General features: G+C 39.8%; 1 protein-coding gene across 1 annotated transcript in view; it reads right to left on the bottom strand.

Annotated features, from left to right (window-relative positions):
* The window catches only part of C9 (complement C9), a gene marked incomplete at both ends in the record, with an annotated part of 52,665 nt that overhangs the window by 23,852 nt on the left and 15,539 nt on the right, over nucleotides 1–13,274 (bottom strand). The window contains one exon of the mRNA XM_080933745.1: nucleotides 6,131–6,269. Within this exon, the coding sequence (XP_080789871.1) occupies nucleotides 6,131–6,269 (139 nt within the window). The remainder of the gene's footprint in view (nucleotides 1–6,130; nucleotides 6,270–13,274) is intronic.

The raw sequence follows: 13,274 nt of genomic DNA, 5'->3' as shown, positions 1-13,274 counted from the left end.
CCAGAATCATGAGTCAAATAAACATTTTTCTTTACAGATCACCCAGTCTGATGTATTGTTTTAGAAGAATAAGGATAGAATAATATCAGGCATGGTGGCAAATTTTTTTATCCTCTGTATTTTGAGGGGCAGAGGCAGGTGGATCTCTGAGTTTGAGGCCATCCCAATCCACAGAGTGAATCCTAGAACTATACAGAGAAATCCTGTATTGAAGAGCAGTAAAGCCTCGCACAAGTGCCAAGAATCAGCCATATTAAAAAGTACTTTGACACTCTTCTCTCTATGAAGTCACAACAAGTGAAGATCAGAGAAAACAAGTGTTCCAAGGTGTACCAATGCCAGAACATCATTAGAGAAGACCAGCAAAGTGTTGCAAGGTGAACAAATGCAAGAGTGTCCTCTTACTATCTGTGGGGTTAAATTTATATCTTTCTAAACATCAGATGCCTTCTCAAGTGTCTGCTCCAGCAAAACATCACATGCTCTTTCACAAGACAGCTTCCATAAAAACACCACATATCTAGTCTCAGCAAAACATCCTCTCATAAGACAGCTTCCAGAAAAACATCACAGCTCACAACTGAGCTTCAAAAGAAACCAGAAATTTCCACTTCAAAACACCAAAACCAAAAAGAAAATACAATAATACACAGAGGGAGAAATAATTGTATCTGTGGTCCATTTCCCTTTTAGGGAGGTTGTGAAATTGGCATGAGTCTTGTCTAGGAAGGGAGATGGGACACTTGTCTCTTTGCTCAATAGCATGAATTGGAATCAGTAGTTGTACTGTGTAGCCACTCTACACAGGGAGAAAACAAACAAACAAACAAACACTCCATCTAATCCAGAAGAAAGGAAGAGAGGAAGAAGAAAGATATACTACAGTAAGAAAACAATGCCATGGCAAAGGTCACTCCTATCTACCAATAATTAACTTGAAAGTAAATGGATTCCATTGTCCAGTTGAGAGGTGTAGAATAGCTAAAAACCAGGGACCCGACCACATGCTGCTCGCAAGACACTCATCCTAAGGATACCCATTGATTGAAAGAAAGATGTGCCCCATGCAAATGGAACCAGAAGCAGAACAGAGGTAGCCAAACTTGTGTCAGATAAAATAGAGTTTAAGTAAAGAGATAAAGAAAGCCATTGTAGAGTGGCAAATCATTAATCCTTCAGCAAGATCCCCCAATTGCACATATATATGAACCGAAAAATGGAAAGCAAATGTTGGCTTGTTCTGAACTCTCCATTTTAGATAGCTCAAAATTATCTAAAGTCAGTTGTTCTTCTCTTAGAAGGCATTCCTACTTCAATGGAGTTCTTACAAATCTAATTCTCAAATCTCTTCTGCTCTTGCACTATTCACTGAAGAACTTCAGACTTTGTCTTCATACACTTTATTAATTAGGCATTGTTTCAGGACTTTACATTATGAGCACTTTAGTCCCTCCAAACATCTATGATCAACATGTTATATATAAAACAGTGAGATTTAAGATGAGTTGTCTACTAAGTGAAGGGATGTATCAAATTCTAACCAGAATATAGAATTAGGTATTTATCCCTACTCTCTCTTCAGGTCATTACAATGATCTTAACACTTGCATATTGCTGCCACCTATAAGAACAATTTGTCATTTAGTGAATGTCCATTTGATTAAAGTTTCTTGTCTCATTAAAGATGTCAGCTTTTAAAAATATTAATACACATGTATGCACTTAGTTTTTCTTTCAAGGACAGAATTTTTAATATAGTATGTGACCTGAGTTATTCAGAATGCTGTGGTAAATGGAGGATTAGCATACCAACCAGCAAAGAGTATTTATTGACATGACAAAAACAAACTCCCAAACAGAGATCCAAACAAAAGAATATGACAGTGATTTCATGGACAGACATCTGAAAGACATGGGGTGTTTAATTAAACAGGAGGACCAGAAACCAAAACTCAAATAAGAATGACTCCTGCCAAAGAAGGTAACTGTAACTTCAATGGCTATAGTGAGACACCAGTTAAGCAGCAGAATGAAATGACCGTTTGGTATGGATCTGCACTGAGCTATTATAAGCCAATCAGATTACTTTTAGCCTCATTATCTCAGAGAGATGCCTCAATCACATAGACAATGTTCGTCTTATGGTTAGTCATTCTGTTACCCATTTTGTACAAAGAAACTTTTCATGGCACTTTACCAGCTTTCTATACACATTTTGTTTAGAGTTGCTCTCCAGTCCTCTCAAATGGAGAAACAGAGGCTGAAAAATTCAAGTAGAGGCTGAAAGCTGGTAAGACTATTAGTAGTATTTTAGGTGAGAACTCTAAATTGATAGTATTTTAGATGACAAAAGTCTAAGACAGTGCCAGTGGGGATGGAGAATATAAAGGTAGCTTTATGACATGACAACTCTGTAATTGATCAATGACCAGCACTTTGAAGTGGCCCTTTAGAGGAAGTCCTGAAAATGCAGTCAGGATTCAAGCTCAATGATAAGGAAAGATACTTCTTCCATACTGTAGTTGAGAGCCACACTGGGCGTCACAGTTGTGTTGACTATGTGATAACTGTAGACAATGGGAGTCACGGTTATCTAGTTCAGAAGAAGAGATGAGCTAGAAACAGCATTCGTAGTCCTCAGAATGAAGTGAACACAGCTTACAGGAAGGAGAGACATCAACCACTCAGGGAGGGTGAAACAAGAACTCACTGAAGCAAACAGAAAATCTGGCAACACCAAGAAGTAAAGACTGTCCTGAACAAACACAGCTCCAAAGAAAATTGAGCTGGAAAAGGGCAGGGCTGGGAGGTGATGTCAGTAAGATGGCAGATAGCCTCACCCAGGATTTCCAGTGGCTCAGGGATCAAAGGGGTGCTTACAATCTGAGTGTACTTCGTCAAGCCTTGTTTATATCCTCAGTCTTACGTGTCCAAAGAGACCCAGGTTTAAGCCATACAATAAAACCACAAAACCTGATTTGGGTTTACCAAGTATTCATTTCAATTCCAAAGAGAAAGCCAAGGAAAAGCAGGTTGAAAAGGATCTGTTTTGTAAATATAGTATTTCACCGCCTTCCTTCATTTTTACAGGCCTCGGTTGTTTTTGCATTCCTTCTGGGTTATGAAAGTGGTTACTACTCATCCTCAACCTCTTATGTAACTAATGCAGTTCCTAGCCTTGGCTAAGTCTTCCACTAATTGTGCTCTAAAAATAATCCAACCTGTGTTTGTTGAGTGCTTGCTCTGTGCCAGTAACCCTTGGAGAAGTTTACAAATTCAGATGCCTTTCTAGCCATGAGGTATGCAGTGTTATTTCTGTTTTCTACATGAGGAAACTGAGTCACATTATAAGTACTTTACCAAAGATCTCATAGCTCCAGGCTGAGGTAGGGATCCTACCGATGAGGGATGGGGTTTAAGCCACAGAAAATTTGAAACAAAAAACATCAAGTGAAGGAGATGAATAACACTAAGATATCAGGACAGGCGGACACAACGCTTTCAAATAAGAAAGACAATAACTTATTGCCAATTAGTTACCCAAGAAAGTTTAGAAAGTAGCTCATATAAGTTGTCAAGATAGATCAATAAGTTCTTGTGCTTGCTACCAAGTCTGATGACTTAGATTCCAACTTTGGGGCGCACATGGTAGAAAGATACAGCTGAGTCTTGCAAGGGGTCCTCTGAACTCCACATGAGCTTCATGGTGTGTGTGTGTGTGTGTGTGTGTGTGTGTGTGCGCGCACCACCACTCACAATGGTAATGAAAATTTGTTTATCAGGCACAAATCTGTGAGTACTCACTGTACCTATACAGTTGATAATGGGCAATAAGAAAATATATTTAATTCGAGTTTTGCACTGATTTACAAAATATGGCAAATGGTTTATTTTACCCAGCATTTGAAACTAAAGAAAATGTCCTTTGTAAGTTAAAATAGGGATTTTTCCTCATAGAATTCATGTGTAATATGACAAGCTTTTCCATTTGTTTTCCAAGGCCATAACAGATTTATCTAAGGTGGCCACCAGTACTCACCAAGGTGACATGGGTGTTTAGCAAGGTCTCAATTCAAACAGCTCTCTTTTCTAATTGGTACCAAATAAGAACTCGGATCTACATTCCTGTCTACTTTTTTAATAAGTTTGATGAAAAACTCATTTGGAGGTACTAATCCCACACAAACTAATAAAAATGATTTATAGATTTCATTTATTCCACATTGTGTGAACATAGATTAGTCTTGCAACAGAGAGCTTAACAGGTTTGATTATGGATACTGTTCAAAATACTCCAGGGGTGTCAGTAAAATACAGGGCAGAAACCATGTCTTTCTCCTAGAGTTTAAAACATAAAGAAATGTTGAACCTATGTCTTTTTAGATATAGGAAAGAGGAACCAGTGTGTTTACTCTCCTAATGTAGGTTAATAATTAATCCTGAGTGGCCACCCAGCCTGTACCATTTCATATTACACAAATTTCACCTTTCTACAGGAGCTACAAAGCTAGTCACAGAATCTACTTTAATTATCATGCAATGACTGTGATCAATACAACTGATCAATATGTGGATCAGTGTTTCTGACATTGCAACGAGAATAAAATAGGAGCAGTTTGTACGCCAGGGTGAGAAGTATACAATAAAGTACATGTGAACAGCTCTGACTATCACAGTGGGAGCATTATCTGGCAGCTTGTTTACACTGAGGAGGCAGAAGGAGAGACATTTAGGCTGGAGCTAAGGTTGAGAGAGATCGTCACAGATCTCACCTAGCGACCTTCCTGCAGGCAGACTTCATGCCATAAAAGCTACACACACAGTTTCTCAAAACAGTACCACTATCAGGGCATCCAGTATTCAAACCTGGAGGCCATCTTACATTCTTCACTCCCACAGCCTAATGGCAGTGAAGACATGGGAACTATCAAGTGAAGATTTCAGCATCGAAAACCAAATACGACAACATGTCAGTCAACTTTCACCTTTCAGCAATGGCTAAAGATGGCATAATTGTTCTATCCCACTTAGAAAAGCACTTTAAAAATGTTACTGTCAGACATCAGGGCTCAAGCTTTTCATCACAACATCTCATAGGCAGAGGCAAATAGACCTCTGTGAGTTTGAGGCTAGCCTGGTCTATGTAGCGAGCTTGAGTCCAGACAAGTCTATATAGTAAGACACTGACTCAAAAATAAAATCATTTATGTTGAGTGTGTGTATAGGTAGGTACTGGTGAGTGTGTGGAAGTTGGATAACAATTTGGGTGAATCTGTTTCCTTATTCTACCATGTGGGTCTCAAGAATAAAGCTTAGGTCTCCAGGTTTGGTAACAAGTGTTTTCCAGCTGAACCATCTCACTGGCTCAGAGAAGTACGGTTTTTTTTTTTTGTTTGTTTGTTTGTTTTTGTTTTTGTTTTGGTTTTTTGTTGTTGTTTTTTTAGATCAACAGTTGGCTTTCACTCACAAAACTTTGTGCTTAAGTGAAGCTAACATGAGAAATTAATGACGTTATTCGAAAATTACAGGTGCAGAAAGCAAAAACAATGGCAGTGCGGTCACTTGTGAAGGAAGTGCTGATCTAGTCCTGATAGGAATCTTTAACATCTACAGGCAAACAAGACAGCTTCATGCTGGAATGGGTAGGGATTTATTTACTATGCTGCTGCTTCCCAAACAGTACTAGTCATACTTGTTTAATGGGCTGAATGTCTTGTCACTTGGTAGGAGTAACAATTGGTAGAGAGAACTTTCTAGAAACTGAAGAAAGGAGACCAAAATGGGTTTTCTTCAAGGAACAGCTGGTGGGGAAAGAATTTGATCATTTTGACCAAACGTAAAATTTTATTTTCCTCTGATTTTATTTTTAGTCATTTCAACGTCCCCAGCGAATCTTTTTATACAGTATGGGTAGTTTTCCAAAGCTTTCTTACCAGGTGTACGTTGTTAGTGCTGCTAAGAGACTCGTGCATGTTTCTGAAGAGGTCTAAGATACATCGCTTCTTTAAGTAAGCACCATGTTCACTTTAAATTCTTACTGCATGGAATCTTTCCCTGGATCTACTATTAAATGTATCAAAGCATCTTTCATCCAAAACAAACCAACATGTTTTCTCCTGAGGTGACTTACTTCATAGGCCAGCAGAGCGAGGTTCCAAGGTTTTCGATAGTATGTCAAAGTGTTTCCGTCCCGTATCCGGTCACAGAGTCCGTTGTAGAACTCATTGTCAAAAGGTGTGCTCAGGGGATCCATCCCCAAGATGTTGATCCTGAGAAGAAGCAGAATGGGGTCATAGGGTGAATACCGTTGTTGATGCAAGGCAGTCTTCTGGGGCAGGGGGAGAGAGAGAGACAGCTTCAGTTCATGTCGCAGTCATCCACCACGTGTGGGGTTTAATCAGGAACAGAAGCGGGGTGTACGGGGAAAGGGGCGTTTGCTTTGGCGCAGTGTCTTGGCAGAAAGCATGCCTTAGGGGGGTCTTATAAACTCTCTGGCATCTAGGGCACTGTTGAGCACAGAAAAGAAAGGCAGTAACACACACGGGACTCTTGGGCTCCCGGAGTCTTAGCTCTAAGGCTGTACCTCTTACCTCACGTCCCTGAATGAACCAAACGCCAATGCTGAACACCAATTACTTAAATTATTTGAGTGCAGAACGTCCCGGGAGGGCAATATAATTATATGCGTGTAATTTTTCATTTATGAATCAACATCGGAGCTCTTTCTTTCTCTCCCTATTCTCTTTATACTTAAAGATTTCCTCCAGCTGTCTCGCTGTTGTCAAAAATCTCACCCCTCCCCCAGGATTATGTTATTCTTGTTGAACTTTCCAAGATGAACATTCAAAAAAAAAAAAAAAAAAAAAAAAATTCAGCCCACAGGAAGATCGTCTCTAAACTCCTATGCACCACCCCCCTCGGCAGGAATATTTTTATTTAGCTTCACAGACAGAAATATCCTTTAGCGGTAAAGCAAAAGTTCCATTTGATTTCTAGGCTTACAGTTTCTGCACCTAGCTCTTTGTGAAGTTCACCTTTGCCAGTCTGAGGAGCTCAGTCATCTTTATGTAGGCGGTCTGGCACAATAGGTGGCTCGAAGCCCAGGGTGCCAAAATGGAACTTTGTTTCACACACCTATTGTTCTAGATCACATACCTAACTTCAAGTAACAACATTTTAAACCTGGATGTTGGTTTCAAGAGCAATTTATCATGAGTCTTCTGCTGATGCAAAACAAAAAAATGGAATATTACCAATGGGTTCATTAAAAAAAAATTCAACATTTTAACTCAGTATGAAGCTGAGTTATGGAGAAAGCAACAATGTGGCTCTGTAACAGAAGGATGGAGAAGGAACTTATTTGGGAAGGTTGAGCTACAGATAAAATTAACTCACTGTCTAACCTGCCCAAAGGACCTTTCCAGCAAATGCTAAGGCTTTGGCCACTGGCATGTTGTGAAAGGTAATCTCTGGACAGGAAGAAGCATCCTCCGGCATTTGTTTTCTTGCTTGCGTTCATTTCTGCAGTCACTTTGAGACCAGCTCCCTCTGATGTCAGCTGCTGCTCCTCTTGAGCTGGGTGACTCCTGCGGCCCCAGCATTTTACCAAACCACAGTGGAAACTAGTGCCAAGCCTGCCATTTCAGCTCACAAGCAGAGCTGCCCATCAAGCCCTGTCTTGTGAGTGATTGTTTCTTGTCTTCATTCACTGAAGGGTTGGATGCCATTCTCCCACCTTGAAGTCATATGGCAGTGGAAAGAATGGATAATCTGTTTCTTAAACAGAACCTCAACTACATGTTATGTGATCATGGGCCTTGTCTTGCTATACACCTGCATTAAAGAGACGCCTTCAATGAACAATGAAACAACCTTTTGTTCTAAAGATTGCTGTCTGGGTGGCTAATTACCACATCTATGTTTTTATAATAATCAGGGGGTGATATGAACACATTTAATACATAGCTGGCTTTCACAAAACCTGCTTGCAAGTTGGAGGTTGGGTAATATAATTGATATATTTAAAATTAGTTTGGGAAGAGTATACTGTGTCAAATAAGTAGTCTAATTGATTGAGTATAAGACCTGTGTTATACAAGGGAGAGATCACTATGGGGAAATAAAATTTTTAAGAAGAAAAGTTTGACTTTTGGAAGGGAGATGATGGGTATGGAAAAGCTGCTGGGGGCCTGGAGGCTTGAATCACAGTTGGTAGATCATTTGTTTTACATGAAAGAAGCCCTGTGTAAAGTCCCCAGCACCACATATACCCTGGTACCGTGTCACAAACTGGTGGTCCTAAGTCATATAGCAAGTTCCTGTCTTAAAAAAAAACGCTGAGTTAAAAAAATAAAAGATGTGGGAAGGACAAAGCAGCTGCAGACTTTCACTTACAAATCATATATATATATATATATATATATATATATATATATATATATATATATATATATATATACATATATGTATATGTATGGGTTGAATCTTATTGTTATTTCAGTTACATAATTAATAATTGAGGAAACTATTACCTTAAAGCTTGCTTGATACTCCACTGGGAGGCTTTTGTGTGCCCTTTGCTATCCATAGTCTAGTTTGAAGGATATTGTTTTACAGAATAGCACATTGACCAGTTGGCCGGCTCCATCTGGAAAGCTACAGAAGCCAATAAAGTCTAAAGTACTACTAAGGAAGAAATGTTTCAAAAACCTTTGACTTGATTCCACTCCTACAGAGACAGCCAGTCTGGCCTAAAATGGGCCAATATTTTTTCTGCCAAGAAACATGAAAAGTACTCATGAATAGAAAAGTCATCACCTGGGAAATTTTAACAAAAACGTGTTCTTTGGCAGTGTTTAGAGATGGCTGCTTCCACAGCTGCCCCAGAACCACAGGCAGCTCTAATTCACCAGGTGAACTGACAAAAAAGCTCTCTTCACAGAAGTGGAGTTGTGCTTAGATCATACACACAAAAGTAATTCCTTACATATTGTACATCAGTTCCAGCTGGTTTTCATTTGTGCTTTCACTATGGATGCAAGATGGCTTGGAGGACTTCCCTGAACATTTGTGAAGGATCTCAGATGCCTATAAGACAGGAGTCTGAAACATTTGTAATACAAGGGAATTCTGCCAGAGTAGCAACTTAAATGAAAGAGTCCTTCAAATGGATAACGATTAATTAATTACACCGGAGTCCCTGTGACTTGCCCACATAGACAGTCTGAGTGCAGGAAAGAGCAGATTACATCCACTGAAGTCTCCCAGACTCAACTGTGGAGAAGCAGTTTCTAAACATGTTGCTCCGACAGGCTTCTTTATTCCTGTGGTTGTCTCAGTGAGGAACACACGCCACAGGCTCAGGTATTTGAGCACTTGAACCTCAGTTGATGGTGCTGTTTGGGAAGGTTTAGGAGGTGTGGCCTTGCTGGAGGAGGTGCATTATCAGGGTCAGATTATACAGCCTTTCCCTATTTTCAGTTCTCTGTGTTTCTTTCTTGAGTAGGTGGTACAATCTCTCAGCTTCCTACTTCCCCCACCATGGCTGCTTGAAGCCATGTCTTCTTGTCATGACAGACTTTCATCTCTCAGGAACTACAAGTCCAAATGAATTCTTCCTTTCCTAAATTGCCTTGGTCTTAGTATTTTGTTATAGCAGCAGAAAGATAACTAACACACCCTCCCCATTACCTTTATTCTACATGTAGTCCAAAGCCAAGTGAGAATAATAAAGTTTTACTAAAAATATCCAAAATTTATTTTTTAATTAATGTTTATTAGATATTCTCTGTATTTAGTCTTCTACTAGCTGCCTTCAGATGAAAATGTAGAACTCTCAGCTCTGCCTGCATTATGCCTGCTACCTTGATGATGACAGACTGAACCTCTGAACTTGTAAGCCAGCCCTAATTAAATGTTGTCCTTATAAGAGTTGCCTTGGTCATGGTGTCTATTTACAGCAGTAAAACCCTAAGACAGAAGTTGGTACCAGGAACTGGGATATTACTGTGATAGGTCTGACCATATTTTTGTTTGGAAGAATGTGAATTTGGAAACTTTGGATTTGGAAAGTGGTAGAATTCTTTAAATGGGGCTTAAAGGGTCATCCTAGTAGGGATATCACTTTGTTGCTGAGAGTGATTTGAACTATGAGGACCTGGTCCAAGAGGTTTCAGTGGATAATTTCAATATGTGGCGTAGAGATTGATTTTGTGAGGATTTGGGTGAAGAATGTGACTGCTTTTTGCCCTTGTATAAAGGTTCTAGCTAAGGCTAAGATACAGAGATTTATTTTAGTAATATTGACAAAAGAAGTCTCAAACAAGTCCAGCAGAGATGTTGTTCTCTGGTTAAATCTTATAAAGAGCATTTTGAATAAGTGTAGCAAGCTTAGAAAGAAAAAATATAAAAATATATGGTTCGAGTATTAAAGAGGTAACAGGAAGTGAAATGTAGCTGAATCCTGCGTTTAAGGACATTAAATTGCATTAAGGGAGTAGTGACTTTGGGGTCACCCAGGTGAGTTTAGGTCCAGGTATGGTAGTACTCACCTTTAATCCCAGGAGATAAAGCCAAACAGATCTCTGAGTTCAAGGCCAGCCTGCGACAGAGAAAGTTCTAGGCGAAGAAAAACTTAAATCCAGAATTGGTGGACCACACTTTTAATCCCAGTGCTTAGAAGACATGTATACAAATCTCTGCATTCAAAGTCACTCTACAGAGCAAGTTCCAGGACAGCCAAGCTCAGGCAGTGAAGAAGTTGGAAAACAGAAAGCTAGTGATAATGTAATTGAACAAGGGGGCCATGTTCCAACTCCAGCAAGCAGCAGAACTCAGATGCTTTGGCCATATGGCTCTGGATTTAGAGTCCAGAATAGAAGAGACTACTGGGACAACTGATTCTGGTTAGCTGGAGCCAAGAAATTAGTGATGATTAAGAAGAGACCAACAGGAGCTGGAGAGATAGCTCAGTGGTTAAGAACACTGACTGTCCTTCCAGAGGTCCTGAGTTCAATTCCCAGCAACTACATGGTGACTGACAACCATCTGTTGTGGAATCTGATGCCCTCTTCTGGTGCTTGTGTGTCTGAAGACAGCAACAGTGTACTCCCATGAAATAAATAAATAATAATAATAATAAAAGAAGAAGAAGAGACCAGCATCACTGAGGTGAAATCTTTTGGGATGTATTTTTTCTGAGAGTACAAAGAAACTGTGTTCCAGAGATAATCAAGGTCGCAACTCATTCTGCAGCTGTACTTGGTAATGTGTAAGAGTCATCCAGGTAGTAGTGGTTTTGAAGGCATGAAGAATTCATGAAGAACAGCTGAGGCTTCGCACCTGTGAGAGGCCATGGAAGGTCACTGGTAAAACTGCAGCCTCAGTTGGAGTTGATAACTCAGGACTAAAGGGGTCATGCAAAGTATTTGAGGCTAGGTACCATGAAGACAGCCTAGGAGAGGTTATTGGTGAAGCCTAGTTGCAGCAGAAGACCCCAGTGTATTGGAGATGCCAGTACCATGGGATGATCACCAAGAACAGCAGCACCAGTGAAGTGGATCAACCTGAGCTTAGAGTCCTACAGAGGGCAGAGATAGAGAGGTGATGCCAGCCCTTTGGAGGAGCCCAGAAGATTATGTGTGGATCCCAGTCATTTCAACAAGAAGCTGTAACATTGAAGTTGCCTTGAAGGACCCAAGATGTTTGAGATGTCAGAGCTGTGGGTTATCTGCTGAAGAAAGCTGCTAGTAGAGAGCAGAACCAGCCCAGGAGAAAATTGGCCATAGAGATGCTGTTTAGATTTTGCCCATCTGGATTGCCATTTTGCTTTGGGAATTACTGTTAAGTGACTGGATGAATGTCAGAAGAGACTTTAACCTTTGGACTTTTAACATTGTTGAGACTACTGTAAACTATGGGGACCTTGGAAGCTAAACTAAATGTATTTTTTATTATGCTATGTTTAGGTATGACCCCCATAGACTCATATATTTAAACAAGCCTATGGGGGCCAGGTCATGGGACTATCATTTTTGCAAGCTTAGTTTTTATAGGTTTTACTTTGCAGACAGGGCATTGAATTTAGGGCTCTGAGGCAGAGTAGAGAAGTGTATGGGGTGGGTGTGGCAAGAAGGAAAAGGGTAAAGTGTTGTGCTTGGGAAAATAGGTTTTATGTGATACAGAGAAACTGGGCTCTAGTTCTCTGAAACACTTGCCAAGTGGCTTAAATTATTTCATTTAGGTCTTATGTACAAACCAAATATAAAATGATCTCTTGACAAGGTCACAGGATTACTATGACAGTCTGTAGAGCTAGAATGTATGAAGGGATTATGAAACATTTAAGATGTTATGCAAATGACATCAGTAGCTTTTATAAAGACTAAATTTGCTATGGGTTTTTTTTTTTTTTTTTGCTCATAATCGTAGGGAATTCAATAAAAACTGTTGATGGACTGATTCTGGAAGGACCTACCTCATTTTCCATGTCTGCAGCTAATCTTTCCCATAGCTGGGCCCCCTCCTCAGCCCTGATGGCTCAGTCTCATGATGTTTCCCAGCACCGCCCCTGACTGTAGTAAAAGTATTCAGTCCTAAGGGTCCTTTGCTAGTTCTCTAGGATGCTTCCTTAGGAAACTTGCCTGCAAATGCCAAGTTACACATTTTTCTTTTCCCTGAACAAAGAAAACCAATAGATTATGAATGATTGGGTTTTTTTTTTTTTCAGTTAAACGGGCCAACATTTCTGTATTCTTTTCCCCTTAGACAACTATAAATTTGCATTGAGTGAGAATAAATAGCATGTGTGATTCCCTGTTTCAAGTTCTTTCATTGAGATTAGAGATAAAACTTTTTCTCCCCTGAGGAAAGATGCAGAAGGGATTTAGGATAATTTAAGCTAGTGGTGATCTGGTTAGAAGGGTTTTGGACAACTTTTTACTGTTAACTGCCATTTACTAAGATTCCTGGCCTAAGAATGTCCACTTGATTCACAAACACTGCTTTTAAGCTAAGGCCCAAATGAACTGTGGGTAATATCTGAAAGCCATTTGAGTAAGATTTTATAACGTGAGCAAATGGTGTGTGAAACATTTATCTTGTGCCTGATACTTGGTATCCTGGATTTTTTTTCTTACATTCATTAAATGGACGTTTCCTCTGATCTCAGAGAGAAGACATCTTTACTTTCTGCCAAATACAAGATGGAGGAACCCAGTCCTCAGTGCAGAGCTTTTTTACCTTAGCACCATAGCCAATGTGATGTGGTAAGTAGT

The sequence above is a fragment of the Micromys minutus genome, assembly GCF_963924665.1.
Source record: "Micromys minutus genome assembly, chromosome: 20".
Taxonomy (NCBI): Eukaryota; Metazoa; Chordata; class Mammalia; order Rodentia; family Muridae; genus Micromys; species Micromys minutus.
Note: the sequence above shows the minus strand (reverse complement) of the source record. Positions and strands in the feature narration are given on the sequence as shown.